Here is a 23239-nt window from a genome sequence, read left to right as displayed (position 1 = left end):
GTTGCTGGCGCGGATGGAAGAGCCCACCCCAAGACGCAGCAGTGGGGCCACTCCCCTGAGCTAAAGGCAGCAGTGAGCGGGAACAGAGGCCCAACCACGGAGTGGGAGGGGACAGGGGCTGGACCCCAGCGAGCCCCGCCAGGCAGCTGACGGTGCCAGGGCACTCCCGGGCTCTGGGAGAAGAGCGGGAAGAGAAGCAGGGAGACCATTGTGCGGGAGGTCCCCGCGCACGGTCAGACAGGGGAGAGAGTCGCCTCTGCCCGGTGAGCGAGAAGGGATGAAGACGAAAGGTGATGGGGCGATCGGGCAGGAGCAGGCGCCATGCAAGGGGCAGTGACTGAGGCTGGAGGTGATGGAAGCAATGGGTGGGTGCAGGCGGCACGTGCTGGGACAGGAAGGAGGTGCGGGGAGCAGGGAAGAACGGTGGGAGGGGCCCTGGGTCCTGATGAGCCACACGCAGCAGTGCCAGGCGTGCCGTGGTGCCAAGCGTGCAGGCATATTACAAGCCAAAGGTCAGGGCCATGACAGACAGAGACGGAGCCATCAGCACCCACGGGGTGATGGAAGCCGGGCATGGGTAGCACCCAGCGAGAGACATGACAGGGCTGGGCAGCAAGCCCTGGACACGCCCACTGGGATCACCACGCAGAGAAAGACAGTCAAGAGAATGAAAGGAAACGGGGACTGTGGGGCGTCCCCTCCCTGTCCAGCGAAGCCCCTCACCGTCTGTCCCTAGCCCTACAGCACAAGCAGGGTCCGTGGACCGGCCACGATGCCTGCCCCCAAGCCCAGAGGATGCAAAGGGCTCCCTGGCTGGCTGTAGACGATGACATGAGCCGTATCAAATTAACCGTTTTCCATTCGAAATCCAGCCCCACTGCCACACCGTCCCCTGCTCTGCTGTTTTCAGGAGAAAGCCTCGAAATCAGGTGCACCTGCTGGAGAATGTTCCAGAAAATTAAACGTTGACTATAACCGTGTCACAAAGTATTCAGGGATTTTGCCTTTAACCTTCATATGGAGATACTTCCTTCACATTGTTAACTGGCTTTCTGGCTGTGGAATCGTTACTTGACAAATGTAAGCAAAATACGGCCTTCCTCACGCTCTCGTTAACTCCAGACGGGCACCGTAACCTGCAGCTGTGCTCATGCGTCCACCTCGGCCATGGGTGAGCCTCAGAATGACCAAGGGCTTGGTTTGTCCCGTCTCGTCTCACTTGTAAAACACAGAAGCCAGCCCTGCCCCAGTCTGGAAGAACCAGAATCTCTAGCAGAGGTCCTCAAACTTTTTAAACAGGGGCCAGTTCACTGTCCCTCAGACCGTTGGAGAGTGCGGGGCACATTCCACGCATGCGCACTGTGGGCCCGGGACAAGTCGGCTGCTAAGCAGGACAGGCAGCGGCGGCAAAAACACCCGGCGGGCCGGATAAATGTCCTCGGCGGGCCGCATGTGGCCCGTGGGCCGTACTTTGAGGACCCTTGCTCTAGGGTATCAGGCCCAAGTAAATGTCCCTTGTGTTTGGTCTGTTTTTTTTTTTTTGAAACCACCAGTAGTTCTGAGCAGCAGCAGAGGAGGAGACCCACCGGTCCGACCTTTCAGGAGCATGAGGACACTGGCCAGTAATACCTTTCTCTGAAAAATGAGCCGATACGTTGTTAAGTCAAACCTGAGAAATTAATTTCCCCGCCCTGATGGCTGAGTTGCATGTAGATGAGACGCTGAAGTCCGTGACACGTGATTATCTCACAGACAGACCATTCACCACTGACATCATCTGGCTCACGGCCAGGGAAAAGAAAAATAAACACGTCCATAAACTCCACCATTAGTATAACCAACCATTAGATTCTCTCTGGCACCAGTTATTGGACAAACAGTTTTCTCTTACGTGTTGCCCAATGCCCACTGGTCTGCACTTCAGCAAAGCAGATTAACCCTGGAGATAAGGAAGATGGGAAAAAACCCAACGGCGATATATCCGAAATACAGAGGGTTAGTGGTTGCCGCGGGTTTGGAAGGGAGGTGTTGGGGTGAAGGGGGCGTGACTGCTAAAGGGTATGGGGTTTCTTCTTGGGGCGATGAACATAAGACTAATTGTGGCGATGGTCGTACAACTCTGTGAATGTAGTAAAGACCAAATCGATCGTACATTTTAAATGAGCCAATTGTATGGCCTTGTGCATTCTATCTTAACACAGTCGTTTAAAAAACAGAAAGCAATTGTTTGGGGTATTGAAACAGAAGGCCTTACCTGGGTGTAGACGCTAAAGATGTGGCTCTGCACTTCGTCCATTGAGTCGAGGCCGTAGGCCACTGTCCCCAGATGGAGGCGTTTGAAAACCATCTCGTTCTGGGTGAGAGTGCCTAAAACACGAGACAGGGAGTGAGGCGCCTACGTCCCAGGGTGTCGATTATTATTAACAGTAATGACAGCTGCCATTTCTGGAGAGTTCACTATATGTGACACACTGGAGTCAGCACCACCCCTACCGGGGTAGACATCTGGGGCGTTTCGCCTGCCTGGAGCCCTAGTCCCCTTTTGAAAATGGCATCCGAGGTTTCCCTGGGGAAATTGCCATGCCCGTTCCAAGGGGTGGTCCAAGAGAAATGTCAATCAGGGCGCCTCACTCACTCCATTGGCCAAGAATGTGCCACATGACATACTCTAGGCCAATCAGATTCTGTCTGGAAGGGACGTGAACTTTTAGCAGAAAGCCACAACCCCACAGCAGAGCCCCACAAAGACAGTCCCTGGAGTCCTGATGCTGACTTGTCCAGAACTTTCCTGGCTCCTCTCCTTCCAGAAACCTCACTGTTCTCCGATTTGGCGAATTTCCCAGGGATCTCTGCGACAATATCCTGTCTGCCTCATGGCCACTAAATAGTAGAGCTTAAGGTTAAACAGATCTCCCCACTCCCAATCCTGCTGACGCTAAGTGGTGCAGCGCATCGAGGTGTGGCTGGGAGGCCAGGACTCGAGGCCAGGCTGCCTGAGTTCAAGCCTGCTTCGGCCACAATGTGCCTGTGACAAGTCACTTAGTCTCTGTGTGCCACATATCCTCGTCTGCAAAGGGGACAGGAACTCGACTTGACTCACAGGTTGGGGGGGACTGAATGAGTCACTGTATATATACACCCCAGAACGGTGCTTTGCACACAATCAGTCCTATGTAAGGGTGTGCTGCTATTACCATCCCCATCACCAAACAACCGAAGAGAATAAAACAGCAGCAGCACGCATCTCTCATACGTCCAGAAGGAGAATCCAAGAGTTCTGGTCCAAGCCCTTGGGCACCTTCTCTTACCTGGAATCCCAGGTAGGCCCCAGGAAGTGGCTCACCTGTCTTGTCTGTGAGTAAGTAAGAAATCCTGCCCAGCTGCTCAGGAATCGTGCTGGAACGAACCACGGTCCCAGGGATTTTCGAGTCCCTTCGAATCACCCAGCTGTATACAATCTTGCCCATGTCCAGGTTCACACGCAAACTAGTCAGAAAAGCAGAACAGATGTCAAGTTTGTACGGCTTTGTATGAGCAACATGGGTCTACATACATTTGTGCCATGGCATTCAGACTCACTCCCTACAGAAGCTGGGGCTGAACCCACAGATTTTATATGAGCCAACACCACTATCAAATAAGGCACTAAACAAATCATTCCTTTCCTGAAGCTTTTGCTACCTACTAAAGTCACTTAAAATATAGAAAGTGTAGTTGTTTCAATCTTACTTTAAAAAGTTTTTCCTTTCCATTTTTTTTTTTTTAATAAATAAAATCCATTTATTCAGCCTCCAAATCGGGTAGGCAAACGATTGGCATGTGCCACCAAGCTCCCATTGCATATCCATGGCCGGCATTGCTGATCAATCGCAGTATTCTATCCCGCTGAGCCCAGACTCAGGCTCAGCATCCTTCTCAAGACAGCACCCCCAACAGCCACCGCCACCCTTGCAGAGCCGGCAGATGGGACCAACTCTATAGGGCATCCCTAGCATGGACCGGCCACAGCAAGGAAAGATCTTCAGCGCACAGAGTGATTCAAGAAAGGGTGGTTCAGGGAAAAACAGGCCCTTCCGATGCTGTAGCCACACTCCTGGCTCTGACCGTTCTTGGTCATCACCCCACAAAGAGACTGGCTCCTTTTAAACCACAGAACCACGATCTCCGAATGAGCAGCAGAAGAAAACGTCACAGCGCCCTAACACAAGCTCGCCCCCTGCTCACCTGATGGGAATGATGTTGGAAAACAAGAGCAGGAAGCGAATGATCTGGAGGTACCAGCGCCCGGCAAAGTGCTGGAGGGCGACCATGACCAGCGAGACCACGACCAGGGCGCCGAAGAGGATCTTGGTGAGGCAGTTCACCTCCAGGTCAAACAGGCCGATCTGCGGGACGAAGGAGGAGGGGAGCGTGCGGTCACCTGGTGCACCCACAGCCCTCCGGGGCAGCTGAGCCCCACCTAGGGAAGATGGCGGGATCCATCAAGCCTCATCCCTCTGGTCGGGGAACACTGGGCTTCCATGGGCTGGAGTTCCACACCGAGACCCCAAGGGACTTCAGAGCATTCTGATTTCAAAATGTTGTTTATAACCAAAGAAAATGTAACCACAGAAGCCTACGACCAAGTTCCTGCTGTGCTGGCTGGTGCCACACATTGCACGGCCTCTACCGCCCTGCACTGCGGGCCTGTAAGATGACTCCGGCCCTCACTCTCTGCACCGTGCCATATACGAACTCGCTATTGCCCGACGGTTCGGTGCCCACGCCGCTGGCAGCACCTGATTTTTAGGGGCTTCATTAATGAACATTATTATTTTAACAATAACATTTATTTTCACGCATAGTCTAAAAATTGTGTTTATTAGCACATCAAATCAATCACTTCACAGAACTACGGCCCAGCATGAGGCTAGAACCTCAGACAAAGGGCGTTCCAGTTAGAGTGATGGCTGCAATGGCAGAGTGTACGTGACCAGAGTGTGGGAGTCACGCACTCCTTCGCGCTGTTGACCAAGGACCTCATTCTGCAGAGCTCCGGCTCCCACAAACTGGAGGACGGCTGGGGCTGAGACGAGCGGCGGCATAGGGCACTGGACAGACCGCAGCTCTGACGCCGGGTGCTGTGCCACAGCCCGCCGCTCACGCGGGTCTGACCAGGCTCTGCCCCTTCCGCGCCGGGCAGCGGGGGAGAGCGGGGTGCAGGGGAAAGACGCAACACGGCACGTGGCAAACAGTTCAGCGCTCGCTCGGGAGTTTGCTCTAACTTAAAAGCTTTACAAATGTTTATGTATTCACATACGTGCGAATACATATTTAGGTATTTACTGTATGTGTGTGTGTACATATGCATGCGTATATACACGCATGCACACATATGTGCATGGAAAGACAATATGTTGGCATAAATAACGCTGTCAGGGGTTCCTGTTTTTCAGTGTGGTCCCCCACCCCACCAACGCCATCACCAGCTGGCCGAGCCGCCCCGGGCCTTCCACGCACCTTACTGCGGGGATTGGAGGTATTCATGACGCTCCGGAGTTCCCTCCCGGTGTAAAGAACAACACCCACAACGGTTCCTAAAATGAAAAAACAAGGAAGCATTAACACAGGCAGGCAGGCTCACGCATAGAAGAGCCCGACCCGCCTGAGAGAAAGTTTTCTAAATCTGACACCCACACCACGAGAATGTCAGAAATTTTACACTGGGGCCAACTGATGATCTATGGCGACAGCAGGACAGCCACTAGGACAGGTGAGCATTTAAATTTAAAAATTCAATTAAAATTAAATAAAACAGCCACGTGGGGCTAGTCGCTGCCTCACGGGATAGCGAAGACAGAGAGCATTCTCCCTACTGCGGAACTTCCGCTGGTCACTGCCGGTCCGTGGGGTCCGGCAGCTTCGAGCAGCAGGAGAACGGGGGGCGGAGAACTTTGTCCTTTGTGCCACTGGCCTTAGAGGCTTGCCAAGGAGCCTAGAACATTCCTATCTTCACAAAGTACTGTGGAAACTTATGAACACACCCTTCTTTTTACAGCATTCTTCCTGGCGAGCCTGATGTCTTTCATACCCTGCCTCACATGACCATTCTGGGGACGTCCGTCCAGATGACAGTTCTTTCCTGAGAACTTCCCTGCCCTCCCCCAACCCCCTGGGCACAATAAGGAAACGCATCGATGCTTCTAAAACAAACAACTTACAGAAGAAATAAAAAAAATGGCCAGTAAACATTAGAAAAGATGCTCGATCTAGCAAATGATCCAAAAAATGCAAAATAAGACATTTTTATCCCGATAAGGCTGGGAACATTTCAAAAGACGGAGAATGTTCAATGTCAGCCAAGAGGTGGGGAAATGGACCCTGTCGTACACACTGTCGGCTAAAGTGTAAATTGGGGAGAAATTTGGCAATACCTGTCAAAAACGTCCCTGTCTCTCCTTTTCCGTGTGTGCCAAGAAAATGCTTGACACAGTGGGGAAGACAGACAAAACAGAAGGAAACAAGCAACGTGGGCATGTGGGCGCGTGAGAGGGCTGTGATGGACCCCCCGCAGGGGGAGGTGAGGGAGGGTGCGGTTTGCGCTGGGCGGTCGGAGACCCTGTTTCAATTCGTGTCATCTGAGCTGAAACTTGGAACAGGAGAAGAGCCAGCCCTGCCAAGCTCTCTGGGAAGAGCCCAGAAACACAAACAATTTGGTCTCTGCAGGAAAAAGAAAACACGGGCCCTCCTCTCCTCTCCCCCCTCACTCCCAGGATTACCCCTGCCAGAGGGAGATGCACCAACTCAAGGAGGTTCAAACGCTTCTGCAGGAAAAGAGCCCAACCCCAAACCCAGGGCTGGGACTGGGGCTCTGGACAAAAAGCCCCGAAGACACTGGAGGAGGGGTGCTGAAGTCCCTCCCAGGGTTAAAGCGCTCAGCCTGCGAACAATGTCCTCCGGCACAATGTGCCTCCGTCCGTCCGGGAGGCTCCGGCAGATGGCAGGCCAGGGAGATGGCAGGCCAGGCAGCCTCGAGCTTCCCGGCAGATGGCAGGCCCCTGTGAACGCAGGCGCCCCTCCCTGCCGGCCCCTGTCGCCAGAGCAGATGGTCAGACAGCAGGAGCCGAGCCGGGGCTGAGCTCGGACGGCCACGCGGCCACGCCGTCCACTCCTGTGCAGATGTGGCTCTGCCTCAGTCCCACCCCCAGGCTGGGAGAGGGCCCTGTAACAAGGGGAGCCCCAAATGGAACATCCCCCCATCCCTTGATGCCATCAAACGCCAATGCCTCCCCGTTCTTAGGACCAAAGCTCTGCCCCCACGGCTCCAAGCCCAGCCTGCTCCCCGTGTGGCTACTGCCAGAGAGGAAGCGCTCGCCCGCGCCCACACACGCGCTGCCTGGGTCTGCACCGCGCTCTGCTCTCGAGGTCTGGAGTAAGCTGCCAACTTTTAAATTCAGGAGATTTCACTTAACAAACTGGAATCTCTGGCTTCTCCTGGAGAACTGGAAGATCTGGTGGCACTGGGGCCACACTCCTCGTGCCGTAACCGCTGGTGTTTGGGGACAGCCACCCCTTCAGACAGGCACGTGTCGCAGCTCACCGCGGCCCCGTCCCACCCAACGCCCTCCTTGAAGTGCCCTGCCCAACCCGACATGCTGCTGACCTGAACCTGTCCACCTAGCTCTCTCTCCCTACGTTGTCACCCCTGCAGTCCCTTCTTGCTCCCAACATCCTCGCCACCCTCTGCAGCCTGCAGACCACGCAGTCCTTTCCACCCTCCCGGCCAGCGCCCGTCAGGTCTCTCAAACGAGCCGGACGGCCGTGGTTGGGCATTTCACAGAATTCTCGCCGACTCTCCAGAGCAGTGTGGTCCCGTCTGGGGTCAGGGCTACTGTGTGACCCCTTTGCTCCTCACCCACAGCAAAATAACGGCTGAAACCTGAGAACGGTGCTCAGGAACCTTCACAGCAATTAGACGTCGCTGCAACGTCCGAGCGTGTGATCAGAGGACGGAGCCCACGGAACGGGGTGCAGACCATGGGCATGTCACACCAGTGCGGCAAGGGGCGCACAGTGTGGCTGCACACTGGCCACGCACAGAGGGAGGACCACAGATCGATCGGCCACAGATGAGGGGGAAACCCGACACACGGGCCCCTCCTCCCTGAGAGTTTGAGAGGCACTGGGCTAGAACACCTGGCCCTGTGACATCTGGGCCACCTTCCCTGCCAAGCCCCGGGTCCCTCATCCACTGCTCCAGCGCCGTCTCGGCCCGGCAGCGGTGTGCACGTCACCACGGCAACCACATCCTCCACCGACTGGTGCCAGCTGCTGCAGCTGGGCCCTCGGCACCTGTTAGCCTCCAAGAGCTAACGGTGAATCCCCCGAGAGGCAGGAGTTAGACTCTAAAGGGAACACAGAAGTGAAATCTCGCATAGCTAAGATTACTCTTGCTGGCCGCTTCTTGAGTGGAGCACCAGGAAAAAATGGCCTATGTTTAACTCCGTGTTCACATCAGAATCAGATGTCTACTCAGGGAGATGCAGGGGAAACTGAGAGCAATTAAGGAAACAGTAAACGCCAAACGTGTGCCTGCTGGGGGGCGTGGCAGGCAGCGTCATCAGGTCGTCACGAGCGCACCTGAACCCGAGCTCGCACGCTCACACTCGCTTGTGTGCACACTGTCTCCCTCTCTCCTCCCACTCAGCCAAGCACAAAGAGAGGGATTCAGGCAAGGCAAATGCATCTCTAATTCCACCGTGCACTTCCCATGAACGGTCTGAAATCTCTTCCACCTTCAAGACGCCGATTTGCCTCCCACTCTCTTCCTTCCAGAGGACCACCTCCCCAGGGCTGTGTGATCTGGAGCAAGTTGCTTAACCTCTCTGAGACTCAGTTCCTCATCCCATTAAATATCCTCACGCAATGTTGTGAGACCAAAACAAGGGAATGGCAGCAAAACACTTTGTAAATAAAAAAATACATGATACATAAAAGACTTAGTTACTATTGTTAATCTCTGAGATTAAGGCTGACAAGCCCTTTCAAGTTCCCCCAGCCTCAGAATTCTCTGCATTGTCACCTAAATCCTTTTCCTTTTTACTGGTTTCAGAGGAAATTCATCAGACTCTCCCCCATGTCCTCCCATCTCCTCTGTAACCTGTCTTAAACTCCTACGAAACTGTAAATTCCACAAGGGTGGGCACCACCCTCTCCTGAGGCACCACGATGGCATGGGGACCTAGCAATGGAGCCCAGCATACAATGGGTGCTCAATAAATGTTTGCTGCACAGAAAGGCAGGCAGGAAGGAAGGAAAGGAGAAGAGAAGGAAGTCACCAGAATGAAAACGAAACAGGCATGTGAGAATGTATCTGTTATGGAAATGTTAACGGTATCAAAACGAGTCCCCAGCCAAACAAATCCATGCGCTTAGAAGGCAAGGTGGTGGCTGCCTTGGGTGAGGGCCGGGAGAGCGGTAGGGAGTGGAGGAAAATCTGGGGTGCTGAGACTGCCCTGCTTCTTGATCTGGGTGCTGGTCACGTGGGGGTGCTCCCTGTGTGAAAATCCATCAAGCACTGTATTTAGGATCATGTACTTTTCCGTATATGTGCTATCCTTCAATGCAAGTTTTAAAAAAGAAGAAATGCCTGTCTGCAAGAAATGAAGGACGCACGTCATGGTGATTTCAGGCTCATCCTGTTCTGATCCGTTAGTACCTGTCCATTCCACCCCAGGAGGCAGGCGCATGGCACAGACATCTCTATTCCAAGGTGCGCTGCTTTTCCTTTCACACTTCCATCCCCCGTGAGGCTGCCTGGGCACAGTGTCCGGCCAAGGTGAGACCCCCTTGCTAGTAACTTGCCCTAATTCCACTCCTTAAACCAAGTATTTCAATATGAAACAACATAAACACTCCAAAAAATTTTTGGTGTACATTTTTATAATTTTAGAGCAGGAAAAATTTTTCTTAGCCTGGCACAAAACCCAGAAACCCTAAAGGAAAAAAAAAAAAATCAATATATCTGACTACATAAAAATTGAAAACTTTTGTGCTAAAATACAAATGAGAGCGTGTGAAACAGTAATTGCAATTAAAGCTATAAAAATGAGGATGATATTCTCATCATGTAAATAGTTCTTACAAATTACTTTTTTAAAATGAACCCATAAACAGAAAAAATGGGGACAGGACATAAACTGGCAACTCACACACGTTTAAAAAAAATACAAATAAACAGTAAACATAGAGGAAGTGGTTTAACTTCGCAAATAATTTTTTAAGAGGCAAATCAATGCGTTAGATATTTATTCAATATGCATCACATTGGCAAAAAGTAAGAAGTCAGAACATGGTGCTGGCTATGGTGTACATAAACATTAACATTATCGGGAGTAAGAATTAGAAGAGGAAAGTTTGCCGTGTGAATCAAAATGTAAAATGCATATACCCTTTGACATAGTAATCCTGTTTCTATGAAAGTGTTGACAATATAAAAATTTAGAACTTCTATAATGGTAAAATCAAATAAACAAAGCCTATCACAGACAAAAACAAAAGACAAACAAGAAACTGTGAAAAGATATTTACAACCCACAACAGATGAAAGTTTGACGTTCTTTCTTCTTTTAGGTATTCTTACAAATTAGTAAGAAAAAGAAAAATCCAAAAGGAAAGTAGATAGACCAAAATTGGACCAGAATTGGCTTAGAGGCAGAAAGATGTTCACCTGTATTTACAATTAAATCAAAACTGAAATAATGACAAGATACCATTTATCACCCAACAGGAGAAAGATAAAAATATGTTTCAACTCCTGTAAATCAAATATACAATAAAGTTAAAAAAGAAAAAAAAGGTGGGCCGGGCATGGTGGCTCATGCCTGTAATCCTAGCTCTCTGGGAGGCCGAGGTGGGCGGATTACTCGAGGTCAGGAGTTCGAAACCAGCCTGAGCAAGAGCGAGACCCCGTCTCTACTATAAATAGAAAGAAATTAATTGGCTAACTAATATATATATATATATATATATATATATATATATATATATATATATATATATAAAATTAGCCGGGCATGGTGGCACATGCCTGTAGTCCCAGCTACTTGGGAGGCTGAGGCAGAAGGATTGCTTGAGTCAGGAGATTGAGGTCACTGTGAGCTAGGCTGACGCCACGGCACTCACTCTAGCCTGGGCAACAGAGCGAGACTCTGTCTCAAAAAAAAAAAAAAAAAAAAAAAAAGTAAAAAAGTAAAAAAAAAAAGAAAAAGAAAAAAAAGGTAAAAAACTGGATAGGAGATAAAGGATAGAAGGCAAAAAATGAGGAACTCTTCCAAATGAATACAAAAATGGTAAGAACCACAATAGAAAAATGACTAAAGAACACAAACAAGTAATTGACAAAGGAAGAAACAAAACGGACGAGGCAAAGATGACCAACCTCCCGGACAATCTAGGAAATGCAAACTGAATGAGGTATTTCTTCAAATTATCAAAGAATAAAAAATAATTACTTGTTAGTAAATGATTTAAAAGCAGAGAAAAATGGGTGAGGAAGAGTAACCAAGTCAGAGAGCTTCAGGTGAACAAGCTGCATGGGAAGGCAGGACGTGAACCCCCCTCCCGTGTGCCACGTGCCCTGGGGGCGGTGGCCCTGCACAGAATCTGAAGGACCAGTTTCTCCCTTCTTTAGTCATCAGGGGACTGAGAGATGTTCCTGATGTAAGGCACAGGCAAGGCAGGCAGTGGAAAAGAAAAGTGGCAAAGAACCTCGAGGGAGAGCTCATCTTTGCCTGTTTGCATTGAGTCAGGAATCTGGAGCGGTGACAGTGGAAACCTAGGTGTGGCTTGTGTTGGCTCATTCCCTCCCCTTGTCTTGCAAGACTCCGGTCAAGGATCTGTTGCACTAGAGAGCCACAAAGCAGCACCCAGCAGAAGCACCCAGCTGGTGGTGGGGAGAGGGGAATATTATATTTAACGAGGGGAAAAAAAATGGATTCCCCTAATAGTAAAGAGAGAAAGTCGCCAGGGGTGGGATCGTAAGACAACACTAATCATACTATTATGTTAACCACATAATAGTACGTAATGTAAGAAGCTAAAAGCCGCGCAATCGATTCTGCTTCTGGGGCAAAGTTCCTGGGTTCAAGTCCCAACTCTGCCTTTCACCTCCTGAGTGACCTCGGGGCAAGTTGCTTAACCTCCCTGAGCCTCAGTCTCCTCATCTGCAGCATGGGCGAACGCGCAGCACCGACCCTCGCACCGCCCGACACGCTGGCCGCACGACGCCGACGTGAACCACTGGGACGTCTGCTCAGCCTCAGCCTCTGTCTGCAACCTCCGGCTGCTTGGTGCCACCCCGGCACCCAAAGTCGGAAGGCACCAATTTCCACTTCCTCTTGGTGTTTAAAGCCTGAGGCTTCCACTCAGGCCCATGCCCTGTCCCGTGCCCAGGGGCCCCCGGACGCGAGGTTCCTGCGCGGCAGCCCCACGCACCCGGCTTCTGGCCAGACCGTGCGGGCCGCCTCGGCCTCTGGGACGGATCAGAGTGTCCATCTCCAGTGGCAGTTGGAGCTACTCCCGGGGCGGACGGCTCGGCGAGGCCCCCGGCCACACCAGCCTCTCCTCCAGACATCTCTAAGTGTCCGAGCCGCCTTTAGATGTCAGCTTAATTCCCTGGAGGTGCCGGAATGAGTGGAAAATGCCATCTGACCAAGGACTAATTTTCCCAACTGACAGATGATTACCCTAATTACAAAAGGATTTTCTTTCCTTTCCAAATTGCTCCCACATTCCTCGGAAGGGCGCCTCACCTGACGCGATGACGGTGCCGGCCCACAGCGTGTTCTCGATGCTCAAGCTCTCGCTGATCGGAGGGTCGCTGTCTTCCTGGAAGAGAGCAGACGGCGGGATCCACAGGCTGCTTCCGGCCGGCTCTGCTCTCAGCAGCAGGAGAAGGACCCCACCCGGTGACACCGGGCCCGGTTCGGAAGCCCACGGCTCCGCCACGACGGCAGGGCCAGGCTCATCAACCTCTGTCCTTGGAGTTTTCATCCCCCACAGAAACACTTTACAAAGTTGGCTCACGCTTTAAGAAATGCAGGTTTCCAACACGGAGAAAATGTTTGACAAGGTAAGAACCAAAATGTGGAAGCAAACCAACAAGGCTCTTTGCTGGCCAGGTTACGGCTTGTAGAAAGAGAACATGGATAATTTAATTTGGGTTCTAAAAATCTAAGTCCCGTATTCCTAGAGTAATTTAAGTCCAAATTAAAGTTCTACTCTGAAAGGTCTGGAAGTGGCTTAAAAATTATAAAAGTGGCAGATAGGATCTGTACAAATAAAAGAAGACATGGACCCATCTGAGAAAGGCAGAAAGAGTAACTGCTCTCAGAGACCCGAGCTGACATTAATTACAGCAACGCCTGGCTCTACGCGGTCAGGTGATTCAAGCTGTTCCAAGGCTGGCAGAGAATTCCAGTTGTGTTGGCCTTACTGAGAGACGATGTCAGCTTTCAGGGCGGGGAAATCTCACCCCACCCCCGACACAAAACTACTCCCTAACAAAGAACCGCGGACACTTCTTCCCCGGCCTTCATCTCCCACACGCACTCTCAGGCAGGATGCCACGTTAAGGGAGGGGGGCTCACTTACCCTGGTAAAAGTTCCCAGGAAGTTGTGAATGTCAATACTCGGCTCCTCCGCATACACGTGGGATCGAATCTGAAGAAGATCCTGGTCAACAGAGGTCACATTTCGCAGTTAAAATAAAGCCAGGTCACCATTCTAGACTTCAGGAGGCATCGCCGTTTTTCAAAAGCTACTGCATTTCGCAAACGGGCTCTCAAGATTATAGGGCAGGTGGAAGGAAGGGGAAAATCCTCCACTAAGCAAGTTCACGAGTTGCTCCAATGCAACATCCCAAGACACTTTGTGTTTATCCAGCATTTTCCAAACCTGATGGCACGGGAGATGCATCTATTAACACACTTGAGGTGGGCAGATCGCCCTCTGCTAAACTCTGGCTACAAGGCTTGTTCATACCAATGGAAACAGTCATTCGACAAATGGCTATGAGGCATCTGCTCTGTACAAATCCATGGGATGGGGCTAAAAAGCAAGGAAGAACACTGCACACCCATCAGGATGGTTACTATCAAAAAAAAAAAAACAAAAACAGAAAACAACAAGTGTGGTGAAGATGCGGAGAAACTGGAGCCCTCACACACTGTTGGTGGGAATGTAAAATGGTGCAGCCACTGTGGCAAACAGCATTGCACTTCTTCAAAAACTTAAACATGGAATTACCATACGGCCCACCAATTCTGCTTCTGCGTACGTATCCAAGAGAAGAAACCCAAGCAACCATCAGTGGATGGAGAGATACACAAGATGTGGTATTACCCACCCTTAAGAAGGAAGGAAATTCGGCCATCTGCACAACATGGATAAACCTTGGGGACATTATGCTAAGTGAAACAAGCCAGTCACAAAAGGACAGATACTGTGTGACTTCACTTATGTGAGGCACATACAGCACTTTAATTTATAGAGACAAAAAATAGAAAGGGGCTTCCGGGGGCTGTGGGAGGGGGATGGAGCGTTACAGTCTAGCAGGTGCAGAGTCCCAGTTCTGCAAGGCGCAGAGACCTCTGGAGATGGGAATGATGGTGATGGCTGCACAACAATGTGAATGTGCTTAATGCCACTAACACTTAAAAATGGTTAAGACGGCACATCTTATGTCACATGTATTTTGCCACAATTTTTTTAGAAAAGCAAACTAGCACCCCACCTCAGACAGGTGGTCGGAGAGTGCAGAAGTGAAACGCCTTGGCAAAAACTACATCTCGAGGCAGAGCATGGGCAGTGGCACAAGACAGGTGAGTCTGAGGGGGTGACAGTCACTTCTAGAACAAAGAACACAGGAAGCGGACAGGGAGCTGGGCGACAGGAAGGGAGTGCAGGGGAGGGGACAGGAGGGAAGCCCAGGAGGAGGAAGGGAAAGGCCAAAACACCCTGTGGAAACGTAAACAAAGCCCAGAAGCAGAAAGCACCGGGCAGAGGGGACACGATTCCCTGATCCCAAGCTGGCATGTACTTCCCAAGAGGAAATGGCAGGGTGGGGACCCAGACTGGGTAGCAAGTTAAAGGCCAAGCTAAAAATGTATGATTACGCCATGTGTGTACACACACACCCGCACACGTACGTACGGCGTGATGACGGGATTTATCTTAAGTTCATTTGCCCAACGGCTCTTGCTACCTAACGGGGCGGTCCTTTGCTGGGAGGGCTCTCAGGTTCCGACCGCGGCCGATCACCTGCTGGTCGGAGACGAGACTTTGCACAAACAGAGCCAAGAGCAAAACCCCAGCTCCCACGTACCGGCCACGTGAATTCGGAGAGATGGCAGGTTCCATGCCTGCCACGTGGTGGGACACAGCTGCCATCGTCATCAGCAACATCCACAGCTGGACATGTGTTTAGCCAAGGGACCTGAGGCCACTCCTGCTGTCACTGTACCCAACTCTGTCCTGGCACTTATTTATTGCCTCTGTTTCTTCTCCTCCCCTTCCTGATTATTCTTACTTGCTCTTCATTTCAACAAAATTCTTTCAAAACCAGCACTGCTGATCCTGACAGCGTGGCCCAAGGGAGCCCATGACTCTTACAGGCAGAGGGCAGCCTGGCCCTGAAGGAGCCAGTGCAGCTAGAAGCGGGTTATCTCATCTAAGACCTGCAGCTCCTGCCGGCAGCCCGTTCTGGCTCGTCCCCAGCCCTGCCGTTCGCAAGTTTCTCTTCTCCTCGCCTTCCCATGACCTTTGCAAGGGAAGTAGTAGTTTGTAGACAAAGGAGAAGCAAAGATTCTCTTACTAGATAAATCTTACTGTATAACCAAGATGCCCGATTATAAAGTGCCGGAGAAACATAACATTTCCCGTAAACATTAAAAGATGGAAAAAGAATACAGTATGATATCCACGTCTTGGAATGCTATGCAGATGCAAAACAGAATGAGGGTGTGCTCTGAATTTTTAATGAACTACCAACATTTGAAATTTGAGCGACTTCGCATGTAAATCTGGACTTCTGGGCTCTATTTCAAAAACAATCAGGGAGTCGGGTAAACTCAGGCCAGCAATACCACCTGGCAACAAAGGTCTGGGGTTGAGCGGAGGCTGCTGGCCACCTCCTCAGACAGAGCTTGCACTCCTGACAGCTAGGTAGGAAGCACAGCGTGCAGACAGGTTTGCACTGTGGCCTCTGAGGGTTCCTGAGACCCCGAGACACGTTAACTGTGGAGGGGGAAAACACGATGCGGAACAACAAATACAGTCTGATGCCATTTATGCAAAACCACAGCCCACAAACAAGTCTACATCTGTATATGTGTAAGTGCACTGAAAAAAGATCTGGAAAGACCACTACTGACTTTACATAAGCCCCTCTGGGAAGAAGGTAAGATTTGGGGTAGAGGCTATAGGCAAGACTTTTTGCTTTTTCCTCCTCGGCTATCCATACGGTTTAAGGCTTTTTTAACAAGAATTTATGTGTGTATTCATCAGGGAATCTTTTCATATAATTCTTGCAACCTAAAATTGTGTTGAAATGCTGCTCCCCGGTCAGACCCCCTTAAGCCCACGGAGGCCGAGAGTTCCCTGGCAACGGAGCTGGTGGTATCCCGTCTTTCCCTGGGTCCCGGCCCAGGCCTGGACCAGACCAGAGGCCAAGTGAGCGCTTACTAAACTAACTAACGGGGAGGCGCTTCCCAAGCACACACCGGGAAACGCAGCTCTGTGCTGCGGACCACGCCAGCATGGTCACGTCCAGGCCCTTCTACGCTGTCGCTAGAACAGATTCTTTGAATCATTTTGAGGACCGGAATCCTTACTTTGAGGACCGGAATCCTTACTTTGAGGACCGGAATCCTTACTTTGAGGACCGGAATCCTTACTTTGAGGACCGGAATCCTTACTTTGAGGACCGGAATCCTTACTCTGGAGAACTCTTACCAGGAAGTAAAACACGCTCCCAGGTAAAATCAGAGCCCCCGGGAGCTCCCGAACCACGCAGAAACCTGCTGCTCTGGAATTCCTCGATTAAAAATTAGCAGTAATAATGGTGCCGTTTCACTTTTTATGAGCCATGGAAAATCATGAGCCCTGTGACCACATTCACTATGATGTCAACTCCGCCAAGACACGGAGCATGCGCCTGCCCGCTCCCTCCTTGGGGAACATGGTACAGAGTTCTCAATCCACTCGAGACGAGCGGCCTCAATCCAGCAGCCTCAATCCACGCGAGACGAGCACGGGAGATGCTTCCGTGTGCCGCTGAACCCTTCCAGGCCACAGTGGGCACGCCGGTCTCTGGGCACCCAGATCCCATGTGGCCAGCTACCGTGGCCATCCGTCCTCTTGGACAGGGCCTGTGCCCTGTCCAAGAAAATGCCTCTCTGATAAGGGGACTGGGGAAAAAAAGCTGAATGAAGTGCTGGGGACGCCCAGCAAGGCACACATCAGGGTCAGAGGGCTCCTGGCGGAGCAAAGGACACGGGCAAACACCCAGAGGCGGAAGCACGCCTGCCCTCCCGAGAGGCTGGGGGGGCAGAGGGCCAGAGGCTGAGGTCCGAGTGTCAGCAGAGACAGACTGTTTAGGGCTGAAGACGACAGCTGGCGCCAAAGAACTGATTCTCGGGAAGATGAGAAGCCTTTGGAAGGTTTCTATTTTATTTTAGAGATGGGGATCTGGCTATGTTGCCCAGGCTAGAGTGTGCAGTAGCTATTCACAGACACGATCACAGCTCACGGTAGCCTTGAACTCCTGGCCTCAAGCAATCCTCCTATCTCAGCTGCCTGAGTAGTTGGGACTACAGGAGGCTCACACACCACTGCACCTGGCCTGCCTTTCAGGTTTTGTATTTTAAAAAAAAAAAATAAAGAAAGAAAAGAAATGTATTTCCCATGGTTCTAGAGGCTGGTAAGTCCAAGAACACGGCACCAGCCTCTGGTGACAGCCTTCATGCTGTGTCATCCCACGGCAGAGGGGCAAGAGAGGACTAGAGCTCTAGAGACGGGGGGCCAGATCTGCTGTTATAACACACCCACTCTCGTGAGAACTGACTCCAGCAATAAAGTCATTCATCTATTCATGAGGACAGAACTCTCATGACCTGATCACCTCTAATTAGGCCCCACCTCCCAACACTGCTCATTACACATTAAGTTTTCAACACATGAACACTGGTGGACACAAACAGAGCATTCCACCCCGACCCCCAACATTCATATTCTTCTCTTTTTTAAATTTTATTTCAAAATATTCAGGGCGTACCAATGTTTTAGGTTACATGGACCACTTTTGTAATGCTTGAGTCCTGACTATAGTTGTGCCCATCACCCAAACAGTGCTCATAGTACTGATTAGGTTGGTTGTTTTTTTCCCCTCCCCATTGGTGGTTTTGAGCAGAGAAGTGGCACGCTCTGGCTTCCCTTTTACATTTTTGCAAGGTACCTTGGCAAGGACTCTTATGGTTTTGAGCTTCCCTTGAAAGAGTTTGCTCCCCGCACACAAGGCCCGTGTTTGGCCCGGACACACCAGGGCAGGCCAGCAAGGCCCGAGGCTCTCTAGGACCCCACGCTCCCCCACTGCCCCTCTGCACAGTTGACAACCCAGCTCTGGCCCCCAAGGGCATCTGACTTTGAGAGCCCTGCAGGACAGGTTGCCAGCATGTGCTTCTGCAGGGAGAGCTACTCACGGCGGCCGTGGGCAGCCTCTGGGTGCAGGCCACGGGGAGCCGCAGCTTCCAGTCTGTCTCCCCGTCCAGCTGATCCGTCCGCAAGAAGCAAGACCCTGTGGAGGGAAGTCGGGCACCGTCTGGTCACCTGCGCCTCCAGGATCCTCACCTTGCAGCTCTGGGCAGCGCGCCTGCCCTGCTCCTTGTAAAAACAGCCAATCAGTGGCCAGGGACCACATGGGGAAATAAATGCACTATTTCCCCCTTCTCCATGAGCCCTGGGGTCACAAAGATCTGAGTTCGAATCCTCGCTCCACCACTTGCTCACAGCGGGACCCTGGGCTCGGGTCTTGACCTGGCCACCCCGCAGTGCGTGCTCGTCTGCAAAACGTGGAGAACGCAGACCTCACAGGCTTGCTGTGAGAACTCAGTGGGGTGAGAGAACTGCAGCCAGCACGGGGCGACCAGCATTCAGAGCCGTCCCGCCTGGGACCACCAGCACCTCGTCATGACACAGCCCCTTGGGCTCGAGGAGCCTGGGCTCTGCCCCTTACTAGTTTCACGCCCTAGACAGGCATCCACCTCGAGCCTCAGTTTCCTCATGTGTAAAAATGGAGACAGTAACAGCACTGACCCCGCAGGGACACTGTGAGGATTAAAGAGTGGCTCCACACTAGGTGCTCGGAGCAGCACTTACTCGCAGAAAGTGCCAGTCGGTGTCTGCTGCTATTATGGGCTTCAGTATTTTATAGGCATACATTTCAGCAGGACGCACAAGTCCGTGCAATTAGTCAGCTGTATATTTCACAGATAGAAACTGCATCCAATTTATTGACACCGCAGTTAAGACTTCTGAGAAATACGAAGGTAGAACACTCGTCATTTTTTTTAAGGACAGACAGTATCAAGGACGCTGATCCCTAACGCTGTTTTCACTGAATACAGTATAAGAACCAATTTGAGGACAAAGCTGCAATTTTTAAGAGAAGACTGTTTTAGTCTAGTACTTTCTAGTCTAGTACTTTCTACCCACCCCCTTCCTGATCACTTAATATATTAGTATACATTTTTTTTTTATTTTAGTTTTTGAGACAGAGTCTCACTCTGTCACCCTGGGCTGCAATGCAGTAGCATCAGCCTAGCTCACAGCAACCTCAAACTCCTGGGCTCAAGCAATCCTCCTGCCTCAGCCTCCCGAGTAGCTGGGAATACAGGCATGTGCCACGACGCCAGGCTAATTTTTCTATTTTTAGTAGAGATGGGGGTCTCACTCTTGCTCAGGCTGGTCTCGAACTCTAGAGCTCAAGCAATCCTCCCACCTCGGACTCCCAGAGTGCTGGGATTACAGGCGTGAGCCACCATGCCCGGCCTAATATAAAATTTTATTTGTAATTTTGTTCCATTCATAATGAAAGAGGTCACAGCAACCTCAAAGGAATACAAATGCAAATTTTTCAGATGTTCAAAAATCTCCGACAGTGCCAGACAGGCAAGGAAAAAAAAAAAAAACAGCCTTATTTCCTTAGAGCAGCTTAAATAACAAAAAATAAAAATGAAGGTGCTTTTAAGTCTAGAGACAGGGCAGGTGGGCCAATGGCAACAGCCAGCTCGGCAAGTAGCCGCAACAAGTAAGGGCTCCATAAGAGGCTGGGGAGATTCTCTCCAGCAAACCCGGGCTGTAACAACAAAGAAATCCACGAGTGCGGGGAGCTCGGCCCCACCACTGGTGAGCGAAGGGCAGAAACTGGCACCGGTGCCGACCTCGCCCCAGTTTGTGTCCTGTCCCATCTCTTGACGCATCTCCTGGTGTCGCCTCCGTTTCCTTCTGCTTGTTGGAGACACCTCCTGGTCCCACCAACTCCTGAAGCCGAGCTCACCGCGGCCCAGAGAGGCAAACCAGGAAAACCAAGGCGGCCACACGCGGCCCTCACCAGCTACAAGTCGGCCTCTGTCCAACCGACTGCATCTTTCCAATCATCACAGTCTACCACCACAAGCCACTTCTTTACAGGACGGATCTAGTAAAAGAGATGCTTGGGATTTGCCTCCGTGGCTCCAAAATGATAATCTACTTCTGTTACATTTTCAGATGATTATTTTGCCAAATGACCACGGAAAGGTTAATGGTTATTTTCCAAATTGATCTCAGATGTTTACCGTTTTTTTCTGACGTCCTCAGGAAGATCATGTCAGCAGGGACCCGCTGGTTCTGCGTTATGAAAAGAAGGACTGTTACCGTGGATGCCGCGTGCCCCCTCCCGTCCCCCAGCCCCCCAGCCCTCAGTGGGGAGGGGGGGCGGCCGAAACCCACAGTCTCCGTTAAGCTCCTGCCTTCCTCAAGGATCGATTTGGGGATTTACTGTGTTTGGGATCTGAAAAATCCTGCACACTGCCGTTACTTGGCTCACCCCCTATGGAAATCTTATCTCAGAAAGAAAACGGCCGGTTTTCCAGCAAATCCAACCGTCACCACTTGAAATCCCAGCCCGAGGACACAGGCCTCTGCCTCCTGGGCTGGCTGTCTTCCAGACTGTCTGCTGACACTTGAGACAGACCCTCTGCTCACAGGTTCTACTTCTACCAATTTTTCAGCTGGATGTTTGACTTTTAGTGGGATTGTAATAAGCAAGTAAGAAGCAACAAAAGCCATTCTTAAAAAAAGAGAGAAGCCACAAAAGCAGCCCCCGTCTCATTACGAACAGAAAAGTACGTGGTGACATACAGGGGCCTGTGCGGCTCTTCTGAGCTGCCACCCAACAGAGTTTCACTTTGCCTCAAATCAACTTTGAGTTCTTGGATTTAATCCTTTTAAAAGAGCATAGTTTAATTCCTACAGAAACGAGTTAAGACATAATCCCTTTCTAATCAAATATTACTCCAAAACTCTCCAGGGCTACTACCCCCCAAATCCAAAGCAATCCAAACACACACTGGGAAAAGAGAGATGAGTGTTTGCTGAAGTAACAAACATGTTAACACGGCTGTTTCTAAAAATGCATCTTGGACCTTTTTACTGTTTCTCATGTTACACTTGACCTGTGGGTCCCCATAAAATGGTAGACACACACAATGGTTAAGTCGGAACACGCAAGCTCAGATTGCTCAAAAGGTAAATGTGATAAATATGCTTAGGTGTCTATGCAGCAAGCAAATTTCTAGGACAGATTTTATTACACCTTTTTTTTTTTAAATCCCCAAACAATAAACACATAGAACAGGACGTCAAAACTTGTACTTGTGTTTGTAGTCAGGATTTCTGGCTAACCAATACACACAAACCTTGAAAAAATATTTTTGAGTGTGAGTGAGTGAGTAAAGAGTGAGTGTGAATGTGTGTGTGTGTGTGTGTGTGAGTGTGTGTGTGTGAGTGTGTGTGTGTGTGTGTGAGTGTGTGTGTGTGTGTGTGTGAGTGTGTGTGTGTGTGTGTGTGTGTGTGTGTGTGTGTGAGTGTGTGTGTGTGTGTGTGTGTGTGTGTGTGTGTGAGTGTGTGTGTGTGTGTGTGTGTGTCTCACAGGAAAGAGACTTTTCTCCCCGGGCAAAGTTGTTGGATGGAATCCCAAAACACATCATTCAATTTGTCTACCAGGTACACAAGTGTCACGTTAGGGTCCGTGAGCGGTGGCAAAGACTTCCTGTGCCCCCACACATTAACAGGCTTCCGGGCTCCACTCACCTTTTCAACTATGATAAGGTCCCCAACTTGGATGCTGGAACTCTTCACCTTCACCGTGCCTGCAAAGCAACAGGTTCCAGACACGTCACTATGTCACTTCATGTCCACCCAGCCTGTCTGTGCAGAGTATCCAGCTCGCCATGCCCACACGGTGCAGCCGCAAGTACGCGCCCACCGCCACCGCCCCCGCGTCACCATCTTCCCCTGCTCTAAGAAAAGGTTCAAGGCCGGGTGCGGTGGCTCACGCCTGTAACCCTAGCACTCTGGGAGGCCGAGGCAGGCGGATTGCTCGAGGTCAGGAGTTCGAAACCAGCCTGAACCAGAGCAAGACCCTGTCACTACTATAAATAGAAAGAAATTAATTGGCCAACTAATCTATATAGAAAAAATTAGCCGGGCATGGTGGCGCATGCTTGTAGTCCCAGCTACTTGGGAGGCTGAGGCAGGAGGATCGCTTGAGCCCAGGAGTTGGAGGTTGCCGTGAGCTAGGCTGACGCCATGGCACTCACGCAAGCCTGGGCAACAAAGCGAGACTCTGTCTCAAAAAAAAAAAAAAAATATATATATATATATATATACATATATATATATAAATGAATAAATAAATAAAATGTAAAAACATTCTTAGCTCTCAGGCCTTACAAAACCACATGGAGGGATGAATTTGGCTTGCCAACCCATGATCTGGTGAGAAAGACAGCCAGACAGATGCCGTTAGCGCAAAACAGCACATGAAACACTGGCAGTGAGCCCAGTGCACTGAGGGAGCAGAAAGGAGGGACATATGCCCCTCCCAAGAAGGACCTAGCACAGTGCCCATGACACGGAAGGTGCTTCATTATTCACTCAA

The 23239-nt window shown here is 50.7% G+C and overlaps 1 protein-coding gene across 2 annotated transcripts in view; it reads right to left on the bottom strand.

Moving 5' to 3' along the window:
- Window positions 1–23239, bottom strand: part of ATP9A (ATPase phospholipid transporting 9A) — a 120013-nt gene that overhangs the window by 51961 nt on the left and 44813 nt on the right. For both annotated transcript variants that reach the window (XM_020282080.2, XM_076010862.1), the window contains exons 5-13: window positions 22390–22448; window positions 20874–20925; window positions 18738–18832; window positions 13633–13713; window positions 12792–12867; window positions 5500–5576; window positions 4225–4385; window positions 3344–3486; window positions 2255–2367 (exon numbers count right to left, since the gene is read on the bottom strand). In XM_020282080.2, the coding sequence (XP_020137669.2) occupies window positions 2255–2367; window positions 3344–3486; window positions 4225–4385; window positions 5500–5576; window positions 12792–12867; window positions 13633–13713; window positions 18738–18832; window positions 20874–20925; window positions 22390–22448 (857 nt within the window). The remainder of the gene's footprint in view (window positions 1–2254; window positions 2368–3343; window positions 3487–4224; window positions 4386–5499; window positions 5577–12791; window positions 12868–13632; window positions 13714–18737; window positions 18833–20873; window positions 20926–22389; window positions 22449–23239) is intronic.

The sequence above is a fragment of the Microcebus murinus genome, chromosome 16 (assembly GCF_040939455.1).
Source record: "Microcebus murinus isolate Inina chromosome 16, M.murinus_Inina_mat1.0, whole genome shotgun sequence".
NCBI lineage: Eukaryota > Metazoa > Chordata > Mammalia > Primates > Cheirogaleidae > Microcebus > Microcebus murinus.
The sequence above is the reverse complement of the archived record's forward strand: the minus strand, read 5'-3'. Positions and strand labels throughout refer to the sequence as shown.